The following is a 26,163-nucleotide window of genomic DNA, read 5'->3' on the forward strand; positions in this document are numbered from 1 at the left end:
TACAAGAGTTTAAAGAGACATGCTATTAATGTGTGAACCCAGTAGTGTCAGGCTTTAGTAAACAACTGTATTTGTTGCCTACTTTCATGATAATGTTGGTCCTACTTCCCTGCCCACCAGCTTTCTTTGAAAGGGGTTGCTTTTAGCCTATGAGATGGTGTGACAGATCGTTATCTCCCTAGGCCTTCTTGCTGAGGTAGATGTGAGTCCCTGATGCCTAGGGAGTGATTGTGTGGAAGAGCTTCCTGAGTACTAGAATCCTCATGGAAACGTACAACTTCCGGGCATGTGGGCAGTTCTAGGAGAAGGCCAGCATGCAGGGCAGTCTTCCCAATCTGTTTGATTGGTTCAACAGTGATAGTTGTTTTACCTCTTACCTCTTATTTTGAGAAAGCCAGTAACTGGAACTGGAGATGTGGCTCGAGGGGTACAGTGCCAGCCGTGGTGGTAAAAAGCAGAGCAAGAGCCGGGTGCCGGTGGCTCACGCCTTTAATCCTAGCTAATCAGGAGGCTGAGATCTGAGGATCAGGGTTCAAAGCCAGCTTGGGCAGGAAAGACCATGAGACTCCTATCTCCAATAAACCACTAGAAAACCGGAAGTGGCACTGTAGCTCAAGTTGCATAGCGCTTGCTTTGAGCTGAAGAGCTGAGGGACAGCACCCAGGCCCAGAGTTCAAGCCCCATGACCAACCAAAAAAAAAAAAAAAGCAGAGCAAGAACAAGAACCTGGCCTCAAGCCTCAGTATAGTGTGTGCATGCGCATGCATGCAAGTGCACGGCGCATGCATGCACACATACATATATATACACACAAGAAAAAAAAGTCTAGTAACTGATTTGCAGTTCTGTCATACCTTGAAGCAAATTGAAACCAAAGTACTTTAGAAAAATAGTTGTTGGTATCTGGCTAATCTGTTGTAGAGAATGCTGTTCTACTCTAGTGTTTTTAACCTTAACCTTATAGGGTCCTAAAAACTGACAACACAAGCCTAAAACTTTCCTTGGACTGTGTCATATTGTTAGAGATTAAGTATGAGAGATACCATTTCTTCCACAAATTGAGTTTATTTTGTATTAAAAACCCACTACTAAAACTTAATTTTAATTTTTATTCTTTCATTTCTTTAGTCTTAAGACAGACATAACTACTACTCTCCATGATATGGTAGACCAACTGGAAAAGATTCTAAGGTGAGAAAGAGGGTAGTCTTTGGTTCAGTATGAATGGGGAGGAGGATTCTAATTAATGTTCCCTTTAAATCTGCCTATTAGTTGTTCCCAGGTTCACTTCCTATTTATTTGACATTTTTGAGTGAGTTTTCTCTCTCATAAAGCCATTGCCACCTGATTATAGCAGAATGGTAGACTAATAACGTTGGCTTTCAAAACACTGGTACTTAATAGCTTAGCAACCTTTGAACCTGTCAAAGTTTTCTGAATTTGCCATTTAGAAGTCTAATGTTTACTAGTAGCTGTTTTCAGTGGGCATATAAATAATGCTGATAAATATTATGTTATCAGTAAAAATGTAAGAATAACAAACTTTAAAATGTAATTAAATAAATTATAAATATCAATATCACAGGTAAAGGTTGTATATCTAGTCAAACATAATCTGGAATCTAGTAACCAAAATTTTATTACTTAAATTAGGATTTTAATGTTAAAATTTTTATATTGCATTTAAAGAAACAGAATGTCTCTGTGTACCATAACATATGAATGTAGTGAAGAATTAACTTTTTCGTTGTAAAACCTCTACTTTTTAGCCCAATTCTTAGTAATCTATGTTTGGAAGATACACAGTTGTGTTTAGTTTATCGAAAGCAGTGTAGTAAATCAAACGTTTCCTATTGTGAGTTGGCTTGTCCTTCCTCCCCCTCATCTTCCCTGAAAAATTCATCAAAGTTTCACTAAAACTTTTTGTTAAACAGGCTTATTCCATACAGATCTGCAGTTACCTTTGTTTTCCTCATAAAACCAAGAAGACTACCTCAGTGAAATAGCATAATTTATTTCACATCTTTGTGGGTGTGGCCAGCGTTGGTTCTGGTAGTCACTTTATGCCAAATGTTTTAATGTACATACTGTGGAGACATACTGAATTGTATGGTATCCAGCCATACATGTCTAACAGTATCATAAATGATAAACTTGACGAGACAGATCAGTATGTATAGGAGGAGTGTGGAATGTGATAGCTAAAGAAGTTCATTTGATACAAAAGATTACTGATAAAAACTTACATTTTTATGAGATGATTCGGTAGGGAGATTAGGCTTGATTGAGGCATTACCAAGCCCTCTGTTTATTGTTTTTCTGGCATCCTTGTCTGGATACTCAGGGAGATTTGCCAAGAGTTAAAACTGGGTATTGAATTTTACATTTGGCTTATTGTACTGACCTGGTACTTTTGGATTAGAGGGAAATTGCAAAAATGTGTGAGATAAAGATATTGGTCATTCTTTAAAAAAAATATTTAGTCCAGATGTATTCTAGTAGAAGTTAGTATTGAGACTTATTATGTAATCATGGTATGTAATATTGGGTCTTACTATGTGAGGATTTAAAAAATAAAGTTATGTGTTATTTATGTGCTTTAGATTCTTTTTTTGTTTGGCAGCAAGATTTTAAATCATTCTTTCACTTACAGTGTGTCAGAGCTTTTGGAAAAACATGGACTTGAGAAACCAATTTCATTTGTTAAAAACACTCAGTCTAGCTTCGAAGAGGCTCGGAAGCTGATGGTTAGATTGACGAGACACACAGGCCGGAAGTGAGTGGTAACATTGATATTTGCCTGTGATTTTTTTGCTTCTTTTCTTCTTTTGATAATTTTAATGAGGTAATGGATCTGTAGTGAACGACACAAAGTAAAATCTCTATACTTGCTTAAGCTTTGATCTTTTTCCTCACCAAGTCATCTCTGCATGAATCATAGTAACAGCATGTCTTGGTTCTTCTAGGTCCTTCCCTCTAACTTCTCCTCATCAGTCTCCCAACCATTCCAGGCTACCACTGATCTCCCTCCTGCCCCTTTGTAGATTCCTACATATTTCCTAGAATGTACTATAAATAAGTTATACAGCATTTTGCTGTTTTTACTTAGCAAAATTATTTGTGATTCATTAATGTTGTATCATAGATCAGTATTTGTTTTATTTGCTGAGTGGTATTTATTTTATGAATTTATCTCACTTCTATCTACTCACTTGTTTATAAACATTTGAATTGTTTTAGGTTTTGGCTTTAAAATATAGCTGTTTTGATTATTCATTTATATGTTTTTATAGAGATACATGCTTTAATTTCTCTTGGATGAATAACTAAAAATGGAATTAGGGTCATATAATGGTTGGTTAACTTTAAAAAACAATAACTGGGTACTGGTTGCTCACATATGTACTCTTAGCTACTCAGGAGGCAGAGACAGGGAGGATCATAGTTAGAGGCTAAACTGGCCATAAAGGCAAGACCTCATCTCAATTGGTAACTGATATGGTGGTGGCCACCATGCCTGTCAATAGACTGTGGTTCAGGCCACCCTGAAAAATACACATGAGAACCTGTTGTAAAAAAGGAGGAAGATGCAAAGGGCTGAGTGTATGGCTCAAGTGGTAGATCATCTGCTTAGTAAGTACATGGCCCTGGGTTTAACTCTCAGAGTCACAAAAAACCAGGCCTACTGTTTTCAAAAATATTTGCACTATTTAACTATTTGGCCAGTCTTGTAGACAGTTTCCTTTTCTCTACAGCCTTAGCAAAAGAGTATTGCAGTAGGTCTTTAGTTTAGCTGTCTTAAAGGTATGTAATATTACCTGGCTTTGGTTTTAATAGCATCTCTCTAATGAATTAGAGTTTAGCACCTGTTCATGTCCTCATTTGTCCTCAGCATTACATCCTTTGCCGATCTGAATTGTTTTCTTATTAAGTTTGAGAGTTTGCTTTTGTGTTCTTTGTTCTTGGCAACCATTTTCTCCCATTTGAGCCTTGTCTTTTCATTCTCTCCATGTCTTTTGAAAAGTATGCTTAAAAATTAATTTTTAAAAACCAATTTATTCTCTTGTGAGTGTGCTTTTGTTAATATATCTAAGAAATATTGCCACACAGTTTTAATTCTAAGCAAAATTTCTACTTTCCCATTTATAATTAGGTTTATGATTCATTTTGATTTTCTTTCTGCTTATTGTTGTCAGGATAAGTAATGTTTTTCATGTCTAGACAGTTGCACACTTTTTTCTATGGAATTGCCTTTATAACTTTGTTGAAAATCAGTAATCCATATACATGAGGGCTTATTTTTAAATGTTTTAATGCCGTTCCATTATTCTTTCATTCTCCAATACCATAGTTTATTGGTTATTACAGATCTCTAAGTCTTGAAATAAAGTTATTTGCTGCTGACTTCAATTTCGTTTGTTTGTTCATTCGTTCGTTCATTCGTTCCTTCCTTCCTTCCCTCCCTCCCTCCTTTCTCTCTCTCTCTCTTTCTTTCTTTCTCTCTTCTTTCTTTCTTTCTTTCTTTCTCTCTCTTTCTCTTTCTCTCTCTTTCTCTTTCTCTCTCCCTTTCTTTCTTTCTTTCTTTCTCTTTTTTTCTTCTGGCTTGAGGCTTGAACTCAGATCCTTGGTGTTGTCGCTGAGCTTTTTTTCCCTCAAACTAATGCTCTAGCCTTCAATGTGCCATTTAGGGAAACTGAAAAAATGTAAATAAGACCAAGATAACCCAGCACAACCCTAATCCTGAAAGACCAGGCTCACAGGAAGAAAGATTGCATTGCCTGTTTTTAGATTATGGAGTACAGATTCATTTGAACATTAAAAACTTGCAAATCTGATACTGATATCACAGTATCCTGTATTTTTCTCCTCCCTAAACACTTTGTTGTGTGCATGGAAATGCTGCTGACTCCTTTGTGTAGATTGTGATTCTTTCTCTTGGGACACTCCCTAGCATTTTATTCTTGTCTTGTCTCTGTCCTTAACTCTTATAACACAATGGTAAGTTACCTTCTAAGTTGTAATTCCCTCCTGACATGTGTTAAGCATGATAGACCTCAAATGAGAAACTACATATCAGGGGCCAGTAATTACTAAATGATGTCAAAGACATCACTACTATGCCTTGAACACAGAGTCTTATAAGGCTTTGCTGAGCAGGTACTCTACTATTTAGTCCCTGTCCCCATCCTTTTTGCTTCAGTTTTTTAGATACTGTCTTGCATTTTTGCCTTGGCTGGTCTCAACCTGTGATACTTTTACTTATGCCTCTTATATAGCTGGAATTGAGTTGTGCATCAGTACATTTGGCTTATTGGTTGAGATTTAGATCTTGCCGACTTTTTGCCTGAGCTGGCCACAAACTGAAGTCCTCCAATATCTGCCTTCCAGGTAACAGGATTGAGTGGGCCACTGTGCCCACATAGTGTTGATGATTTAAGTCTTACACTTTCTTTTTAACTACAGAGAGTAGACATTTGCAATATTGTGCTGCCTGTTCTAGAACTGCTCTTTGATAAGAAAGCTTTGCAGTTACTGAGGCCACCTTCCATCCTTCCTTGCTTACATACTTGTGTAGTCCCTGTGGTAAATCTCTCCTCATGGTGATTTGCTTACAGTGACTATTTGCAGAAATATGGCTGCTTTCAATATGGTCTCCTTGAAACACATCTTGACTATTTTATGTACGTTACCAAGTCTTGGGCTTTTGTATCTCTGGAATAGTCTTGTTCATATTTGAAACCTGGTAGATCTCATCATCTGTCATGAACCCAGGCTTTACCATCTTGAATACAATCCCATTTCTCCATGAGAAATCCACCTTCTTTCCAGCACTGCAACTTATGACTGTATTTGTCTTCAGGAATCTGTGTTGATTTGTAAACCTCTTCTTTCTTCAAAATCTCTCATTGGTTCTTACTTATTGAATGTTTTCTGAAGAAGGCTATTATAAATAATGTCTTGTAATTAATTTTAATTAGAACCCCACTTATGGCTAGCCATGTGTGAGGAAATGCTAAAGCCATCTGTCCCAGAACATAAGCTGGCTTGCAGAGCCATAAGCTGGCTGTGAGACTGAGTGATGCCACACAGGGCCGGGCACAGATGGTCCTGAGCTGCTGTGACAGGGACACTTGCTTCAGCACATCGTCTCATCTCTACCTGCACACCCAATCTGAAAGAGCCCTTCAGAGGAATGCAGGTGCCAAGGTCAAACAGATAGAAACATGTCATGGATCATCCTGGCATACCAGCAAATATTCTGATTGCTATATTTGTGTAGAGACAAAACTGTTCCCCAGTGCCTTATTGCATTTGGAACAAGAGTAATTGATCATTTTGTGTGACAAATACAAAATTCCATAGCCAATGAAGCACAGGCTTATTAAAAATTTTACAGTCTGGGTGTGGTTGCATGTGTCTGCCATCCCAGCAACTTGGGAGGCTGGTGCAGGAGGCTGGCCTTCTCTGCTTCACCTTACCTGGGCTTTTTTTTTTTTTTTTTTTACCATTGACCCCTACAGCTTGTTTTTCTTTGCCTCTAATGGCTAATGCTGCTTTAAGTTTGAGTCTAAGCAGCCAATTCAGAGGCTTGTTTTGTGGTACCTCTTACATAGATGCACATGCGGCTGCCCAACTTTCCTTCCATCTTCAACCCAGATTTTGTCCTGGAAACTCAAATGAGCTGGAGATAAATTCCTGCCAGTCACGTGGGGCCAATATCGTGTGGAGAACAATAGATAGTGTTAGTGTTTAGTGTTCTCCATTTTTTGTTGAATTAAAGAAAAATAGCTTAAATTTTTTTTTTCTTTTCTCCTCCCTCCAGACAGCCTCCTGTCAGTGAGTCTCACTGGAGAACATTGCTGCAGGACATGTTAACTATGCAGGAGAACGTGTACACATGCCTAGACGCGGATGCTTGTTATGAGGTAAATACAAGTCTACATGTTTCTTCCTCCCTTAGAGATGTGGGTTGTGGTACTTCACTAACCACAGGAGAGATGGTCATAAGCTGCCCTGAAAGTCACATTGTGATCAGATGATAGCTGAGAAGTGGCTAGTGTTTGACTGTTTTGTCACTTTCATACTTACCCTCTATCTTCTTTATTTTTTACAATGCCATCCATTTAGTGGATTAATTCTCAGATAGTGCTTGACACTGTACAACTTCTCTCATTTCTACAGTTTTGGTGGACACTAAAATACAGCTAATGGTTGGGGTGTAGCTCAGTGGGAGAGTGTATGTTTAACTCTATGCAGAGCCCTGAGTTTAGTACTCAGCTAAAGCAAACAAAATCCCTAAAATAACACCAAAGCTTATTAATTTTATTTGAAAAGCATTCCATGTTTCTCCTACCTGTCTTCATCTCTGCTAAATAGAACCATGTTTTGTTTTTCTGTGTCTGTATATCTTTTTTTTTCTTTGTACCCAAAGTATTCTAAAGCCATTTTTCTTCTTATCATTTTTTTTTCCTTGTACTGGCACTTGAGCTTAACCTTAAGGCCTCATGCTCTCACTTGGCTTTTTTGCTCAAGGTTGGAGTTCTACTACTTGAGCCACACCTTCAATCCCAGCTTTCTCATGGGTTAATTGGACAAAAGAGTCTCTAGGACTTTTCTGCCCCTGCTGGCTTGATCCATTAACCTCAGATCTCAGTCTCTACTATCTAGTATTAGAGGCTTGAGCCACCATCGTCTAACAGTAAACTTTTCCTGGTGATCTTCTTCTGAACATTCCTTGCTTATTCTGTATTTCCCACAAAGTACCTGTGCTTGTGTTTGGAAACCCACAATGGATTGCAGCCTTCTTGCCCACTCCCTGCCTTGTCAGTCTCTGTAGTATTATTTATATTCCAGTCTCTCCATCCCATCTGGCTTGAATTAATTTTTCTTCCTGTGTTTTTGCCTGTTTCTGTGACTTTGCTTGCATATATTCTCTTTGGTTAGAATGTATTCCTCTTGATCTTACTTGGAAAGATCTCTATAAGATGTACCTCCTAAGACATCCTCCTTTTTCTAAAAGGAGGATCTTTACTAAGTCTTTTACTAAAGACTTTCCTTAAAACCTAGTTGTTTCTTTAGTTTGATCATGAGCTGCTTCATGTCTGTCCTCATGCCCACAGTGCATATCCTACTGTTTGAGATATTAAAGAGACTTACAAAATAGTTGTCATTTGACTAAAGGAATAATTCAGTGGTATTTGCTAATCATTTTGGAAGGTAGTATGTTACTTATGATTACGCATGGTAATCATAAGTTTTCCATATAATGGGAAACTGATCAAACTTAACTCATTTTTATTGGGATGCAGTGTAAAAAGTGTTTTGAGGGGCTAGGAAGGTGGCTCAGTGGTAGAGCGCTTGCCTTGCATGCCTGAGGCCCTGGGTTCGATTCCTCAGCACCACATAAGCAAAAAAAAAAAGCTGGAAGTGGCACTGGCTCAAGTGGTAGAGTGCTAGCCTTGAGCTGAAGAGCTGAGGGACAGCTCCCAGGCCCAGAGTTCAGGCCCCACGACCGGACCCAAAAAAAAAAAAGTTTTTTGAATTTTCTTGTCAAGCCAAACATAAAACAATATATAGGGCATTTCTTGTTTTCATTTCTCCTGACTTACTGATGAAGTAAAAATTATAAAAATTAACTCTTCATTTTGTAAAATTACTTAGCTTTGTGATTTTAGTAAACAAGCATTTGTATAGATGATTGAAAATGAATAGTTGTGAAACTGAGTACTGGTGGCCTTGTAATCTTAGCTACTGAGGATGCTAAGATTAGGAGGATTAAGGTGCTAAGATAGCTCAGGCTTCCAGGAGGGTGGGATCTGGAATTGCCTGTCAAGCGCCAAGGTCTTTTGTGCTTCCTTCTCACTAGGTCTTCAGGTTTTTCTTCCCTCTCCTTGGGAGTCTGGACTGGGCTTGCAGACTGTTCGGTGATTTTTCTGTTTTTTGTTTTTTTTTCCCCCTCCCCTTTCTTGATTCCTGGTACTCTTCCTTCTTTGTCTCTTCAGATTATGGTTTCCTTTGTTACCTGACATCAAATCCACCATTTTCCCTCCCTTTTGAATGGGATTTAACTAATATATGTCTGAGTCAAGCAGAAAAGGTCAGATTTTTTTTAATGAGGTCAGAATCATGTAATATAAACTTAGATATCTATCAACTCATGGTGATTTAGTATGTTTACAATTATGCAACCAGCTGCGCTTGGATGCATTTTTAATTTATTTTTGTTGGATTTCAGAATCTTTTTTTTTGTTGACAACTGAGTCTTTCTTCAATCATTAATTCCAGCTTCTTATTTTTTTCCCCAGATATTTACTGAAAGCCTTCTGTGCTCCAGTCGCCTTGAAAACATCCACCTGGCAGGACAGATGATGCAACACACTGCCTGTTCAGCAAATCTTCCCGCTATTGCATCCCATAAAGGAAGGCCTCAGTACAGGGTCAGTTACCACAAAAGCATTGACTTGGTCTTGGCTGCCAGCAGAGAGTACTTCAACTCATCCACCAACCTCACTGACAGTTGCATGGATCTGGCCAGGTAGGTGACTCCATGTTCTTCCATCAGAGGGAAGAGTCAGGATGCACAGACTTCACTGTAGGGCTATTCTTTACCCAAACCACAGGTTACCTCAAGTACAACACTGAATGGGGCTCAGTTATTTGTTGCTTGAATATAGTAAGAAAGCTAATGAATGATGAATATCCATTAACTTCTTGACCCTTTTCCTCCGACGTGTTTTCTGCTAAGTGAGTTTTACTACCTACTGGAAAATCTGTGTGTCCCTTTAGTTAGAAGATACTCATGGCTCACCTATAAATTCAAACTCTGGTTTCTGCATGTATTGGGCCCTGTCTCCATTGCAGCAGCATCTGGCTGTTTAGAAGCAGGGGCCCTGATTAGGTGATAAAATTCCAGAGTCCCTTCCTGTTAGCAAGTTCTAGGTTATAAATTTATTCCCTTTCCTGGCCTATTGTATTTCTACTCCTCTTATGTGATTTACTCAGAAGGTATACTCAGTTCTGAGCTTTTGTAGTTCTTCACAATTACACTGATTTTTTTTTTACTTATTACCTCTGTATTAAGTGATCCTTTGTTTAAGGAACCTTAAAAGCTTCAGGAAAGTTTTTTGAATTGGTTCTTTTTTTATTATAATGAAATATCTACTTCCTAGTTAACAACAACAAACTTTATGTTCCGTTTAATGGTGACTTATCTGTTTGTTATTTTTATACCAATAATTTTATTTTTTTTAATTATCTTTAAGTAGTTATACTACAGAGGAGCTTCTGTTCACCCTGCCACTTTGAGAGTACACGTTAGGAGTATCTTAATGTCAATCCTTCCATTGTTGTCTCTCAACCTTCTTGATCCAACCCCCGGTTTTTTGAGTATTCATTTCCTGGAGTTTATGTTGTTGAACTGTGAATTAGCCTTTCTAAGGAATTACATCGTTTGAGTTCTCTCTTTAATCGATCATATTTTAGCTAATATACTGATATATCCTGGGTACTATCCTGAAGTGTTTACGTATGTATTTATAAATTATTGTAGGCTCCACATAGGAGGGAAACACGCACCCTTTGTCTCTCGGGCCTGACTTCATGTGACATGATTTTTTTTCAGGTCCTTTCATTTCTTTGCAAACGACAAAATATCTTTCTAATGTATGAACCAGCAACTTTTTGCCTTTAAATTTCATGTTTATTTGGTATTTTTTTGAGACAATAATTATAGTAACCATCTAGATACATGTTTCTTCTTCTAGGTGACTAGTTCTTATCTCAACTTTATCAAAAGTGAACAATTGCTTTTTCCCCCCGCTGTGATGCCTTCTCTCAGAAAGCATCATTTTCTCCGACTAGGTTATTGAACTTGACAAAACTGTTTAAGGTAGTTAACTATGTCTTTACTTATCTTTCCCTAAAGGATTTTATTTTTGTTTCAGATGATGAAAATGTCAAAATCAAATGACCTTTGAAACTGGGAATTGTGTTTGAACTAAACCTTTGTGGCAGGTGTTTCTCAGCGAGCATTTTAAAGGCTATCATTATAGATAGAATTTCTTGTCCATTACTCCCCTTCTCTCCCACAAGGATGCACCTCAATTTTAAGCAGATGACATGTACATATATATGGATTTGTGAGCTTACTGTGAACTGTGAATCCAAATGTAGCACAATATTTACAGATATGGCAGCATGGATAATATCCCATGCATTTTTATAGATGAATTTAGTGTGTTTAGTTAGTGTTCAGTTAGTTAGGGTTTTTGTTGTTGTTTTTGCTAGTCTTGGGGCTTGAACTGAGGGCCTGGGCGTTGTCCTGAAACCTGATTTTCCTAAGCTAGTGCTCTGCCACTTGAGCCCATAGCTTCACTTCCAGCTTTTTTTTTTTTTTTGGTAGTTTATTGGAGATAGGAGTCTCAATGGGCTTTCCTACCCAGGCTGGCTTTGAACCACAATCCTCAGGTCTCTGCCTCCTGAGTAGTCAGGATTATAGGCATGAGCCACTGGTGCCTAGATTGTTAGTACTTTTATTGAGGAAAAAGCAGTAAACATCCAAACAGCACAGCACAAAGGGAATTTCCTCCTCATTCTGCTTCCCTTCCTTTATTCCCCAGCTGTGTGTGTGTGTGTGTGTTTGCGTTTGCGCGCGTGTGTGTGCGTGTACCAGTACTGAGACTCGAACTCCTTTTGCTGAAGGATGTCACTCTACCTTTTGAGTGACTGTTTTTTTTTTTTTTGTGTGTGGTTAATTGGAGATAAGAGTCTCATGAACTTTTCTGTCTGGGCTGTAAGTTCTTACTAATGATATACCTTGCTTTTTAAATTGATGTTCTATATTACATGTTTTACCATATGAGTACACACAGGTATTGCATACTTTTTTTGATAGTTATAAACTATTCCATTGCTTGCCTTTCATAGAATATAGTTCAAAATTGTTGTATTTTCTTTCCTTTCTTAAACAACCTGATAGTGAACCACTATAACAGTATGACTGACCATGGGTGAGCCAGTCTGTAGAATAAGTGCCCTTGGCTGGAGTTATGGGTTCCGCTTTTGAGTGTCTTTAAAATTTAGACAGAAACCACCAAAACTTGTGGATATTTTACACTGAAGACAACAATATATGTGAGTGCTCAATTGATTAAATTCCCACAAATTTACATGCCTGGTCACATCGATGCTGGACTTGGTGTCTGAACTCTCTGTGGCCTGATGACAATTTGTCTTTTCTGCTCCTGTCATCCAGTGTTACTTTGCACATTCCTTTCAGGTAATAAGGTCATTTACTGAATAAAACTTTTCTGAAGAATACGTTCTCTAAATTTTAAAAAATTTTATCTAAGCTATTGCATGGAGCTCTGCATGGTGATGCGTGCTTGCAATTGCAACTACTCAGGAGGTAGAGGCAGGGGGATCACTTGAGCCTGAATTTTAATCCTCCTAGGACAACATAGTGAGACCTATTTCAAAATAAAGCAAAGTGAAACAGTCCATGAATATTACACATTCTTAGTTTAGCAAACCACTGTAGCCTGTAGTTTATCTTAGCCCTGTATTACCAATGGATACTTTGTTTTCTTCAATTAGAAAAAAATGTTTGTTGTGTATTTTTTATAAGTCATTTCTTCTGAAGTACAAAGTTATAACATTCTTATTTGTTCTAGAAGGAAACCTGGAATTACTTGAATTCCCGCTTTAAAAAGTGTCCTGTCTGATATAATCATTACCTTGTTTTTCATGAGTGGAAGAATGCTAGAAAGAATTATGGTGCTTCATGTCATGATGCCATTAGTAATGTCAGTGTATTCATGGCCAAATCACTTGGCCTCTTAGCCAGCTTTTCCCTCTTAAAGCATATGTTGATATTTGCCTCCCATGTGGGTTTAGTGTGAGAATGAAGGTCAAAGAAAACATCTGGCAGGCCCAATGTCTGGAATGTAGTGGATTCTTAGTAATATTTGTTTGATCCTCTGTTGGTCAATAAAGGAGGTTAACTTGATTGAACATGTTTGCTTTGAACTCAGGGCCTTGTGTTTGCTACACAGGTTTCTTACCACTTGAACCATGACTCTCACCCTTTTTTGCTTTATTTATTTTTCGAGTCTTACCTTTATGCCTGGGATATCTTAGGCTGCAATGCTCTTTACACTTCTTGCATTGATAGGATGATAGACTCATGTCGCCATGCTTTTTTATTGGTTGAACCTGAGTGTCCTGTCTAGCCTGGCCTTGAACTGGTATCCAGCGCCTGGAAGCTAAGATTATGGGTGTGAGCCACTTGCACTGAGCCATCTTTTACAAAATATGTATGGGGCTAGAGACATGGCTCAAGTGGTAGAGTCCAACTGTGAGTGAAAAAGCTGAGTGAGAATACAAGGCCCAGAGTTCAAGCACTGCTAACAGCATAACAAAACAATGATGAAAACAACAAAAGAACCCAAACAAACAAAATTTAGAAGTAAAACAATGTGGAGGGAGTTTTGGGCAACTAATCTTTAAACTAAAAATGAAAAGCATGTCTACTTTCTTTTAGGTGCTGTTTACAGCTGATAACAGATAGACCCTCTGCCATTCAGGAGGAGCTTGACCTCATCCAGGCACTTGGATGTCTTGAAGAATTTGGAGTAAAGATCTTGCCTTTGCAAGGTAAGTTTTCTGTTTTGTATTACAGTGTTATCAACGTAACTTGCACTAATTTACTATTATACCTTTTTAGTTCTCAGAAACCAAGGAATAATGAGCATTAGATTCCAGTTTTGTTTCCTATCCAGTGAAATTCAAGTGGAAACAGAAATTAAGCAATAAAGCTACTATTTTTGGGCACAAATTATTATTTACAGTTCATATTCGCAGTCTTTGAAAAAATAACATTAGCAGAAGGAGCGAGGCTATTGGATAAAAACAGAAATAGCTATTGAGGATTATGATTGAGAATTTCACATTGCCATAAGTTTTGACATAATTTATATATTCTATTTTATTTAATAGATGTTTAACTAGCTATGTTTTTTCTTTTCATGCCCGACTGACTCTGTGTGTGTGTGTGTGTGTGTGTGTGTGTGTGTGTGTGTGTGGTGTGTTTTATTTTATTTTTAAAAATCTATTTAGTTTTTACCTTTTTTTCCACCCTGAATCAGGGCCTGGGCACTGTTACTGGGATTTTTGCTCAAGACTAGGACTCTACCACTTCAGCAATAGTTCCATTTCTGGCTTTTTGGTGGTTAATTATAGATAAGAGTCTCATGTACTTTCTTGCCCAGACTGACTTTGAACTGCGATCCCCATATCTCAGCTTCTTGAGTAGCTAGGATTAAAGGAATGGACCACCAGTGTCTGGCCCAGTATAAATAATTGTGTGTGTGTGTGTGTGTGTGTGTGTGTGTGTGTGTGTGTGTATGTATGCATTATGTATGTATCTTGCCAATCCTGGGGCGTGAACTCAGGGCCTGGGCACTGTCCCTGAGCGTCTTTTGCTCAATTTTAACACTCTACCACTTGAGCCACGTTACCACTCCCAGCTTTTCCTATTTATATGGTACTGAGGAATTGAACCCAGGGCTTCATGCATGCTAGGCAAGCACTGTACCATAAGGCTACATTCCCAGAACCAGTGTATTCTTTAATTCAGTCAGTTTTAGTTTTTTTTTTTTAAGCAGAAGTAATAATCACAGATTTTGGCTTAGAGTTAGTATTTCATTTTCAGTAATAAAAGACATTTAGGTGCCACGTCAACTTTCCTCCTGTCTCACAGCCATGGTCTTAGCAACTTTGTGCTGTGAGAACAGGACACATCTCACAATGTTCTGGCCTTACCTGACCTCACTTGACAAGTAGCTTTCAGTCTCTTCAAACTCTTGAAACCCAGGACCCCAGTGCCCTAAATGAGAGGGAGGTCCACGTGTTCTGCAGTGTGCTTGGCTGGCCTTTTGTCTTCTTTAATCTCTCTTCTTACTGTAGAAAAGGTTAGAAATGAGGATGGGAGAAACAGAGCAGACTTCCTTCCAATTTACACTATAGCTGTCTCTTCTCTCCCCTTCTTCCCTATCTCCCTCCCCCCTCAGATAGGGATGGCCTAGTATAAGTTCCTTGTTCCTGTTGTTTGTCCCTTTTAGTGTTAGAGTTGACTGGACCTGTGGGAATATGAATCAGACACTCTTGTGTTCACAGGGTCATCACTGTAGATTTGCTCAGAATTAAAGTTCTGCTTCTCAGATTTATTATACTTGAAAGAGACATCACTATTGAAACCTTGAATATCATTGCTTGGAAGTAATTTGTGTGTAATTACACATATCCTATAACATCTTTATAAAGTCTATGTCAGGTAATTTTCATTTGGGAGAAGATTTTATTCAGTTGTACCATTAATGCAATCTTTGAGCTCAAAGCTTCTTAAAATTTTGAAGATTAGTTAAAGTTACTAAGAGACATTTTTAGCTTATTAAAATCAGTAACATTTATTGCAGTTTTCAATTAAGGAAGAGTGGAGCACAATGTAACTTTTCTGCTTTTATATTAAATCATGTGGCTTTGTGTGTGTGTGTGCGTATGTGTGTGTGTGTATGTATATGTGTATTTGTGTCTCTGTGTGTCTGTTAGCTACTTATATAATTCAAGCTGATATATGTACTTTCTATCAGCAGTAAAAGACAACTGTGTAGTGATTGTAGAGAGATTTAGAAGATAAAGTATAAATGTCATTTCACCTGGTAATTAGAGTCCGTTAGACTCCTCCAAATACATTTAAAATACTTGAAAGTTAGTAATATGCATTGCCTAAGAGAAACAAGGAGAGGAGGAACTGAATTTTGAGTTTCACATCAAATGAGGGTGTGGAGGAAATGGTGATCCATGGCTGTCAGTGGTCTTAGTTCTCTACCTTGGTTTTGTGGTTGTGTATTAGGTCCTGACATGGCCCTTGTTAAAGGTGACCCATTTTTGTAACTTCAGGATGCCAATTCATTGGCCATGTTTTAGAAGTTTACTTGTAAAGAAAATATCCATATTGTACATGATGTATTCAGAAGCAATAATTTATTTTTGTACATGCACATTTTATTTAGTTTTCATTGATCTGGAAACAACTTTGGGTTTTTCTTGGTGGTACTAGGGTTTAAACGCCTGTTTGCTAGCTGCTTTACTCCTTTAGCTCTGCCCACAGCCTTTAGTTGCTTTTAATTAGATAGTATCTCATGCTTTTTAGTTTTTATGTTTTTGCCAGTCTTGGGGCTTGAACTCAGGGCCTAGGCACTGTCCCTGAGCTGCTTTTTGCTGCTTTTGCTCAAGACTAGCACTCTGCCACTTGAGCCACAGCTCCACTTCTGGCTTTTTCTGTGTATGTTGTACTGAGGAATGGAACCCAGGGCTTCATGCATGCCAGGCAAGTACTCTGCCACTAAGCCACATTCCCAGCTCTCCCGTGCTTTTTTTTTGTGGGGTCTGCCTCAGACTATGATCCTCCTGTCTGTACCTCCTGGGTAAGCAGGGATCACAGGTGTGCCATCTCACCTGGCTTACTGATTGTGATGTGGTCTTGGTGACTTTATTTGCCTGGGCTGGCTCTGAGTCCTGATCCACTTTGTCTCCTCTTTCTTGGCAGATGGGGTGATCTGCTGTACCTGGTCCCTGCTTTATTTATTTTTCATTTTTGAAACAGTGTCTTATTATGTATTCCTGATTGGGATTGTAGGTATGAGCCCCTGTGCCCCACTTGAGTCTATTTTCATTCAGTTTGATTACCTTACTTGGTGGTGGTCACAGCACCCTTTTGTGATGTCTGCCGTTGCAATTCTTTAGTATGTCTTTCTTTTGTAGTGCGACTGTGCTCAGATCGAATCAGCCTCATTAAGGAGTGTATTTCCCAGTCTCCCACATGTTACAAACAGTCTGCTAAGCTTCTCAGCCTGGCGGAGTTGCTCAAGGTTGCAGGTAAGTGTTTGAATGTTAAGCTACAGAAGTTTCCTTTTCTTTTGGTAAATTTTTTTATTGTGATTAAGTAATTACATAATTTCACAAATTTCACAGTATTGTGAAATTTGTATTGTGTTTCCCTCTGGTGTGCACATATATACCATATATATGATCAGCAGCATGGGGTTATTTAGTAATGATACGACCAGATGAGTGGAGGTCCTTTGTTTCTTGAGTCTTATTAACTTTGTCGTACCTTATGTTTTGGATTTAATATCCAGTTAGCAGGGAGACCATGTGCCTCTTGTCTCTTTGCTCTTGGCTTAACCTTGCTCAACATGATTTCTTCTAGTTCCATCCATTTCCCTCCAAATGCCATTATTTTGCCCTTTCTAATGGCTGCATAATATTCCATTGTGTATAGATACCAGAATTTTTGGATCCATTCATCTGTCGTGGGGCATCTGGGTTGTTTCCATATCCTGGCTATTGTGAACAGTGCTGCAATGAACATGGAGGTGCATGTGTCCTTGTATCCTGGTTCCTGTTGTTCAGGATAGATGCCTAGAAGTGGTATGACTGGGTCATAAGGGAGGTCAATATTTAGCTTTCTAAGGACCCTCCAGAATGCTTTCCAAAGTGGCTGTGTAACTGTACATTCCCACTGGCAGTGTAATAGAGTTCCTCTTTCTCCACATCCCCTCCAGCATTTGTCGTTGGCTGATTTGTGGATGTGGGCCATTCTGACTGGGGTAAGGTGGTTTCTCAGGGTTGTCTTTATTTGCATTTCCTTTACAAGCAGAGATGGTGAACATTTCTTCCTGTGTTTCTTTGCTATTTTTATCTCTTCTTCTGAGAAGTCTCTCTTTAATTCCCTTGTCCATTTAGTAATTGATTTGTTGGCTTTTGGAGGGATTAGTTTCTTGAGTTTCCTGAATATACTGGATATTAACCCCTTGTCTGATATATTGCTGGTAAATATTTTTTCCCAGTTAGTTGGCTGTCTTTCTAGTTTGGTTGCTATGTCTTTAGCTGTGCAGAAACGTTTTATTTTAAGGTTGTCGCATTTGTCGAGTCTGTCTCGCTACTGAAATTTAGTGTGTCCATCTTATCCTCGAAGTGAACATCTAAATATATGTTTATAGGTGCCAGTTGAGTACCTTTTGAGTAAGGGTTAGTAGTTCCTGGAACGATTCAGCACATATGTTATGGAATTATGTATCTGTATTGAAATGTTATGATTACCATCTTTCTTGTAAGTGAAGACATGTTAGAAAACTTTGTGCATTAACTCTTTGGTGAAATTTTTACATATTTTATCTCATTTAATCTCATGAATATCTGCGTGGTCACCTTTCCATTGTACAAAATAAATTAAGGATAACAGTTTATTATGTTGCTTAGCAGGGAAAAATAGGAAGAGGAATATGGATCAGTGGTCCTGGCAGCCCGTGTGAATAGGAAGAACATCTTTAGTCCTACAGAGCAGCTTGCGTGTGTTTGCCTCATTCTTGCATATGCCTGAGCAGGATTCACAGGTGTTCAGGATACATGCAGGCATATGGAAACCTCTGTAGTACAGTTGTTTTAGTTTTAATACTTGGACCATTGGCCACATCCTATTTCACAAATTTCCATGTGAAATCAGTATTATAATCTAGTGTAGTATCATCAAAACACAAGGCTAGTATGTATAATTCATTGAACATATATTTATTTTGAGCCACCTGAGTTCATGTAATAAACATACTAATAGTTATGAAATGTAATACCTTTTCTGTCTTAACTAAGCCCTTGTCACAATGCTCCTTCTGCAGTTTGAGATAAAACCCCAAAACTAGCATGACCTCATTGATCCTCCTTGACAGTTTCAGATAGAAGACTTATTCTACCTTGGATATTTGCAGTCTTACCAAGGGATCTTTTGCTTCATTAAGTCAGATGGTTCTGAATCATTGACCTTAATAAATGCTAATCTGACCATACTCAGTTTCTTCTCTTTTTGACACTATATAATTATACAAAGTGAACCTCTTGTATTTTATTTAGTCAACAGACTTTGGCATATATTTGGCTGCTAGCACAGAATTGATCAGATATTTCTAGATTTCTTGGTTTGATATTGTAGAAAATAATGCATAAAAACAGGCCTGTGGGAACATGCCCATGATCTTAGCTGATGGGAGGCTGAAGCTTTGGAATTGTGAGTTTGTGGCCTACTCAGGATACAGCAAAATGCCTCCATCAGAAAGAATGACATTGCCCCATTTGTTAGGAAATGAAAAGACTTGGAAAAAATTATATTAAGTGAAGTAAGCCAGGCCCAAAGAAACATACGTCCCATGGTTTCCCTTATTTGCAATAACTAGTATATGTCTGAGTCAAGCAGAAAAGGTCAGATAAGTTGATGTTAGGGAAATGAACCCTAAGATATGTAATCAAATGTTTTATTCTTTCATGCGATTGTTTCTAACACTTTTATAAGATGCTTTCTTTGTTGCTTTGTATGCCCCTCCCCCACAGTATAACCCCTGCTTTCACTGTATTTGATGTTGGTATAATTTGTGGAGGGGAAGGTAAAAAACAAATTGTTTAAATAGGGATGTAGGTGGACCCATTAAATAGGGATACAGGTGGACTTGTACAATGAGATGTACAAGTCATTATGTCAAAAACAAACTTTACAACTTTGGTGGGGGGAAATGGGGAAGGAGGATTGGGTGGGGGAGAGGAGGATTGCATGGGGGAGGCAGGGGGAAGATGGGAAGGGATGGGAAGGGGAAACAAAGGAGGAGGCTACAATGCTTGAAATGTACTCATGATCTTGCCCATGTAATTGTAACCCTTCTGTATAGTATTTTCACAATAAAAAAATAAAAAATAAATTAAAAAAACAAATAAGAAAGTCTTCAAAGATAAAATTATAAGAGAACAAATATCTGGAATTCCTGAAAAACAGAAAAGGAACTTTAATCACTATTGATGTACTAGTAAGATAAGGGGACCACTGTCATTAATGTTGTTTTTGGGGTACTAACATGAGCCCTTAGATTACATATGAGAGGAACAAAAGGGGGCACGCAAAGAAGGTGAAGGCTTTGTCAAGGTGATGAAGTCATTGCTGCCTGGGGTTAGATTACTCTGTGTCACAAGAGGTAGTTGTCCCTGAATTCCAGGGTGACTACAGGAGAGACTAACACAGAGACTAACACAGATGCAGCGATTCCAGATTTGTGTCCTGCTTTTAGTTACCCATTGGGCAGATCTAGGCCCAAGTGAAAAGTCAGTGCTTTGCACAAAAGAAGCCTGAGACCAGAACATTTAGTTGTAGGTAGTTAATGGTTTCTGGTTAGTTACACTTAAGATTCTTTCCATTTTTTTTAAAGCACCTTATACATCAGTGTTTATACTACTTGAACATTTTCTTTAAACCCAGGGAATAAACTGTAACTTTTTATAAAGAGTAACAAAATGAAATCCCTCCACTCTACTATATATACCACCGTATCTATGGTTGCTGCTGGGATTTACTGTTCAACATCAAGAAGCTAAGTCAGATTATCTGAAAGTTTTGCTACTGAATTTTTAGCACTTTCTTCTGACTAGTTCTGTACTGATCTTCATAGTTCGTCATCGATCATTATCCGTAGTTCAGTGCTTAAAAGTTTATATCATCAAATCAAAGCATCTTTATGATTACAAACAGCTTGTTTACACAAGGCTCGTACCATCAAGATATGATCATGATACATCAATATCTATATGCATAGATAACTTGACTACATGAAGATATAGCCACTAGGAAGTGGGATGTAGGGTTTTTTCTTTCTCTCTTTTTTTCTTTTTGAGACAGGGTCTCCCTGCACAGCTTAGACCACCTCAAACTCACCAACAAGTGCAGGCTGGGCTTGAAATTGTGCCCTCCTGCCTCAGTCTTTGAACAGCTGGGATTACAGGGTGCTTATTAGGGTCATAGATTTGTTTTTTGCCTACAAACTTTTTCCAGGGCTGGCCTTGAACCATGACATTCCCATTCTTCATCTCTCAAGTAGTTGGCTCTATTGTGTTTGGCTTTTAGGTGTTCTTCTTGGTATACATTCTTGAGTAATGAGTCATGAGGATGTCCTGTGAACTCTTGAAGATGGAATAGTAAATTTTCCAGTACTCAAGTCAGCTTTTCCACCTGGGTGAAACAGACTTTATAAATAATACTGCAGCATTCTCCACAGTCCAGTACCAACTCTCAGTCTTCTAGGGTTCTTATAACTGCCCAAATTTCATGGGGTATTCTCAAACATACTGGACCATCCATAGTTCAAGAATAACCAAATCCTAAACCTACCGCTGAAATAGCCATCTGTGTACAAGTTTGCTGTGCATGAAAGCATCTTCAGACAGTTAAATTTCACCCTAAATTTGTACTTTTAGTATCTCACCAATATATTAAAACACAAAGGAAATAATTTTAATAGTTCATGTGTAGCATTGGGTTCAGGAATTCTGATTTGTTAAGGCCGGTGCCATAGCTGTTGGTGTGGTGGTACAAACTGTTTTCTGCCTTTCCTGAATTCTGTGTTAGCCAAGTCACCAGTGGCCTTTGTGGAATTACTAAAGGCGATAGCTGTAGCTCCATGAAACCCTTTCCACGGGTTTGTTTTTCAGTTGGGATGTCTCAGCCTAATGGCTTCACAGTAAAGGAGCAGTTCAATTCCAACTCCTAAAAGGAAAACTAGGGAGGGTGGAATAGGAAATACAAAGAGGACTTATCTTGGGCTAAGCAGATCTAACAGGATATATAATTATTGCTGAAGGCAGGCCAGAGTTCCCTTCTAGGGTAATGAAATGTCTAGGGTGGAGGTTCTGGATAAACCAACTTAATAGGATATTTGCTAAAACTGCGTCTGGAGAACAGACCTGGTGATGCCGGACATGAGGCAGAGGAGCCCACCTAGCAGTCTTTGTCAGTGCTGTAGGCTATACTTCAGTTCTAGCTCTAGCTTCCAAATATTACTGGCTTTAATTTTAATTGCTAGTGTAATTTCTCTTCCTGCACCTCTTCCTTCTCCTTTTTCTCCTGTTCCTGGTGGTAGTGGTGAGATAAATCTCATTATGTACTGTACCCTAGGTTGGCCTTGAAATCATGGTGTTTCTGCTTCAGCCTGCCATGTACTGAGATTACAGGTATGCTTACGAATTGAGTTTAACAAATGTATCTTTAAGTGTAGTGCAAAGGAGGTGCCATTTAATAGTGCAGTTATGAATATAATATGTCTGTATCAGTATTACTCCTTCAACATTCTCATCTCTTCATCCCACCCCTCTCTTACTTGATTTTGTAGTACAAATGAGTTCTTTATTTGCCCACCCTCTCTCCTTGGCCCCACCCTCCTCTTGCATAGAAAGACAAGGTCACAGCCCAACAAAATCAGCATTTGTTGAGTTTTAACATGAGGCATATTATGATTGTGTTTTCTTCATCTATTTACTTTATTTACGAGTCACTCTTATAATTTGTTTTCTTTGGAAGTATGGGGTTCTTCTCTTTCCTTTGTTTGAGGAAAGATCTAGACTTCTCTGTAGATCTGTAGTCCATTCTCATATGGAGTTTTTGGTGCAGTATTTTAATTAGGAACTGATATTAATCATTGATCTCTGTGGAGACTGGGGACTACTTCTATGCAGTCAGTCAATTGAAAGGTCAAAATAACTGTAACCTTTTATCCTCTAATCATTTACAAATAGTCTAATCTCTATGCTTTATTTTTTTGAATTAGTTTGGCCACCACTGTTAATGAGCTTTTTAAAATCAATTGATGCTGCCCTAATCATTAATTCATTTGCATGTGCTTCCAGGTGAAGACCCAGAAGAAAGGCGTGGACAAGTTCTAATCCTTTTAGTAGAGCAAGCACTTCGTTTCCATGACTACAAAGCAGCAAATATGCATTGTCAGGAGCTGATGGCCACAGGTGAGTAGGCACCTTACTTATTCTAACACTTCGTTCATGTGCTCTGTACGTGATGAATAATGGAAAAGGTCTGTGCTTAAATCAATTGGCCTGATTAGTAAGCTAGCCACATTTTTGCTTGAGATACATTTTATTAGCCCTGTCAAGCACTTATGCTGTATGTATATATATTAATATTTTAATGAACTCAGATGTTATGCCTTATCTGAGCTTTTGATTGCTTTCCAGGTCTTATTTAAAATATAATCACAGTTTAATGAATATGTTTAATGACATTCATGTGTTTATATATAAAATAAAATTTAAATAATATTGATAATTTGTGACTACAGAGTCATTATTTTTATTCTTTAGTTTGTAAAAAGAACATTGCTTTTCAAACTAATTTTGAAAAATTGGGAAGTAGTTTGCAACTTAACATTTTCTATGTTGAAATTCAAAAATCCTGTCTCTGGATTGTAAGTGATTTTCTTATGGAAGTATTCATCATCTGAAGAACATGTTCTTTGGTAGAAAGTGACATCATTTTATCATAGGCTTTGTACTAAATGCTGTGTTCCTGTACCTGTGCCCAAACACTGTATGACCTACTGCTTATACTTCAACAATGGGTAGTTAAAACAGAGTACAACACTTCATGAAAACTCATGGAATTGTGTACTAAGGATACGTGCACTGTTTTGCTACTGTTTTTGTTATTTGGTGCTGGCCTCATGCATTACACGTAAGTGCTCTGTCACTGGGCTGTATCCAAAGCTAGATTTATGCACTCTTTGTATGTCTACTATTAATGAAAAATGATTCTGATACTTGTTAATAATAGTCTGGAAGACCTTGTTGAGGACAATTGTGTTAGGTGTCAAAGTTATTGCAGAGAGGAGATAGATTAGACTCAACTGCTAACACAACAAATACAGGTGGATATTACAGGTAATGAGCAAAACAGAGGAGTCACTGGATGGAAAATTACTAAGAAGAAATATCAAATTTAGAAAGTTCTTGCTAACTTGATTAAATAGGATTTTCCCCAGAAGGCAGGACAAGGTGACTAGGTTTGAAGGGTGGCAGATGAAGAAGTCAGTCAGATATTGAGGGTGTAGACATCCTGACTCTACAACTTAAAGGAGAATTCTTGCTGAAACTGAGGAATGCATTCTAGTAAAGGTTGAGACTTGGTTGAGAAAGTTTAGTTGGTGAAGGAGACAATCTGTGGCAATTTATTTATAACATTTAAAAACTCCGGACAGGCTTAGTGGTAGAGTGCTTGCCTAGCATGCATGAAGCCCTGGTTTGATTCCTCAGTACCACATAAACAGAAAAAGCCAAAAGTGGTGCAGTGGTTCAAGTGGTAAAGTGTTAATCTTGAGCACAGAGAGGCTCAGGAATAGAGTCCAGGCTCTGAGTTCAAGCCTCAGGACTGGCAACAACAAACAACAAACAACAACAACAACAACAAAACAACACTCTGGAATAAAACATATTAAGGTACTTACAACCCTGACATTAGAAATTTGGTTTCATACAAGCACTATATTAAATAATATTAACCAAGTGACTTTGTAATATGAAGTTCAGAATAGTTGTTTTCTGTACACATATTTTATCAATTCAAAATTATTTATTTAGAGAGCTCTTTTAAGAATTTGAATGAATTAATTTTTACTTAATATACCTGGAGAAGTTATTCTGGATGGAGGCCTGTGTTCCCAGGGGAGGAAAAGTCATATTTTCAAGCTAGAATTCCTTCAAATAAGAATACAATTATATTTTAAGAATAAGAATGATCTCTCCTAGGAATCAAGAAGTGGCTCTGTTTCTGGCACTGACCTTGGATATCTATCCTCTTCTGCGCAGTGAATGATTCTACCTGTGTTTCTATCTTCATATCTCTTTATTGAGTACCTTGAAGTTCCTGATGAGCTCTTAATTATAAGTATTACTTATCCTTTCAACAACCTAAGAGGAAAGGGGTTATTATTGTCCCTTAGTAGCAGTAAAGCAAGTATGTTATAGCTTTTATAGGCTCACAGGAGTGCTAAGCAATTGGGCTGGGCCATAGCGTTCTGAATTAAGGGATCTATATTTTACTCATTCTACAACAGGGCACAATATATATGTATATTCCCATTCATTTTTAGTTACTCTAAAAGTGAATGTTGGTCAGAGAAAATTGTCTAGAGTAGCATTGAACTTTTTGTGATTGTTAATCAGCCTAATCTTCCTTTTCTAATTTAAATTCTTAAATTTCTGCCTCATATGCCATTATGTCTTCAGTTTTACTTTGGTAGTAGGAGACCTGGCATCCAGTATGTATTCTTCAGTTTGATCTTGGATATACCTTTTTTTTTTTTAGTGCCAGTCCTGGGGCTTGAACTCAGGGGGGAGGCACTACCCCTGAGCTTTTTTGCTGAATAATAGTACTCCCCTTTGGCTTTTTGGTAGATAGTCTCAGGGAATTTCCTGCCCAGGCTGGCTTTGAATTGATATTCTCAGATTTCAGCCTAGTGGGTAGCTAGGATTACAAGTGTGAGCTACCAGCATTACCTGGATGTGTCTTATATAACTTTGGGAAATCATGGTCTTTTTCTTGGCTACCTTGTAGGTTATCCTAAAAGTTGGGATGTTTGTAGCCAGTTAGGACAATCAGAAGGTTACCAGGACTTGGCCACTCGACAAGAACTCATGGCTTTTGCTTTGACACATTGCCCTGCTAGCAATATTGAACTTCTTTTGACAGCCAGCAGCAGTCTACAGGCACAAGTAAGTGCTCCTAAACAAAACAAAACAAAAGAAAATTCAAAACAGCCTGGACCTTGCTAAAGTGTATTTTGTTACAGTGTGGATTAGGTATGTGTAGTGATTTTTTTTAATGCAAGAAAAATAGATTGTGACCTACCTGAAAAGGGATTTGAAAATAGGAGAATCTTAACCAATGTCTCTGAATTTATTATCATAAAGATTAAAGAAGAAAGGGAACAAGTTGGTCTTGAGAAAAATTGAAAGTAGTATTAGAAAAAAATTACTGAGTTTAAGGTAAAGCTAAGGTAAATATATGGGGAATGAGCATGTGAAATAGTCTCTGAAGCTATGATAGTTACAGCATTCCTTTTGGTGTCCTTTGGGAATTGAAGATCCATATGGACCTGGGTTGGGCAAATGTTCCTAAAACTCAGAGGCTAGGTCTGCATAAGTAGAATACGTGCTCTTTTTGAGAAACTCTGGTAACAATCTGAGAGGTCTGTGGAAATTTCATGTTTACCTTGCTTTCATTCATTTTTC

The 26,163-nt window shown here is 38.0% G+C and overlaps 1 protein-coding gene across 1 annotated transcript in view; it reads left to right on the top strand.

Annotated features, from left to right (window-relative positions):
• Window positions 1-26,163, top strand: part of Nbas (neuroblastoma amplified sequence) — a 284,959-nt gene that overhangs the window by 127,535 nt on the left and 131,261 nt on the right. The window contains exons 27-34 of the mRNA XM_013013552.1: window positions 1,129-1,191; window positions 2,654-2,776; window positions 6,824-6,926; window positions 9,306-9,535; window positions 13,541-13,653; window positions 16,822-16,935; window positions 22,771-22,884; window positions 25,487-25,644. Coding sequence (XP_012869006.1) covers window positions 1,129-1,191; window positions 2,654-2,776; window positions 6,824-6,926; window positions 9,306-9,535; window positions 13,541-13,653; window positions 16,822-16,935; window positions 22,771-22,884; window positions 25,487-25,644 — 1,018 coding nt within the window. The remainder of the gene's footprint in view (window positions 1-1,128; window positions 1,192-2,653; window positions 2,777-6,823; window positions 6,927-9,305; window positions 9,536-13,540; window positions 13,654-16,821; window positions 16,936-22,770; window positions 22,885-25,486; window positions 25,645-26,163) is intronic.

The sequence above is a fragment of the Dipodomys ordii genome, unplaced genomic scaffold (genome assembly GCF_000151885.1).
Source record: "Dipodomys ordii isolate 6190 unplaced genomic scaffold, Dord_2.0 Scaffold20, whole genome shotgun sequence".
Lineage (NCBI taxonomy): Eukaryota > Metazoa > Chordata > Mammalia > Rodentia > Heteromyidae > Dipodomys > Dipodomys ordii.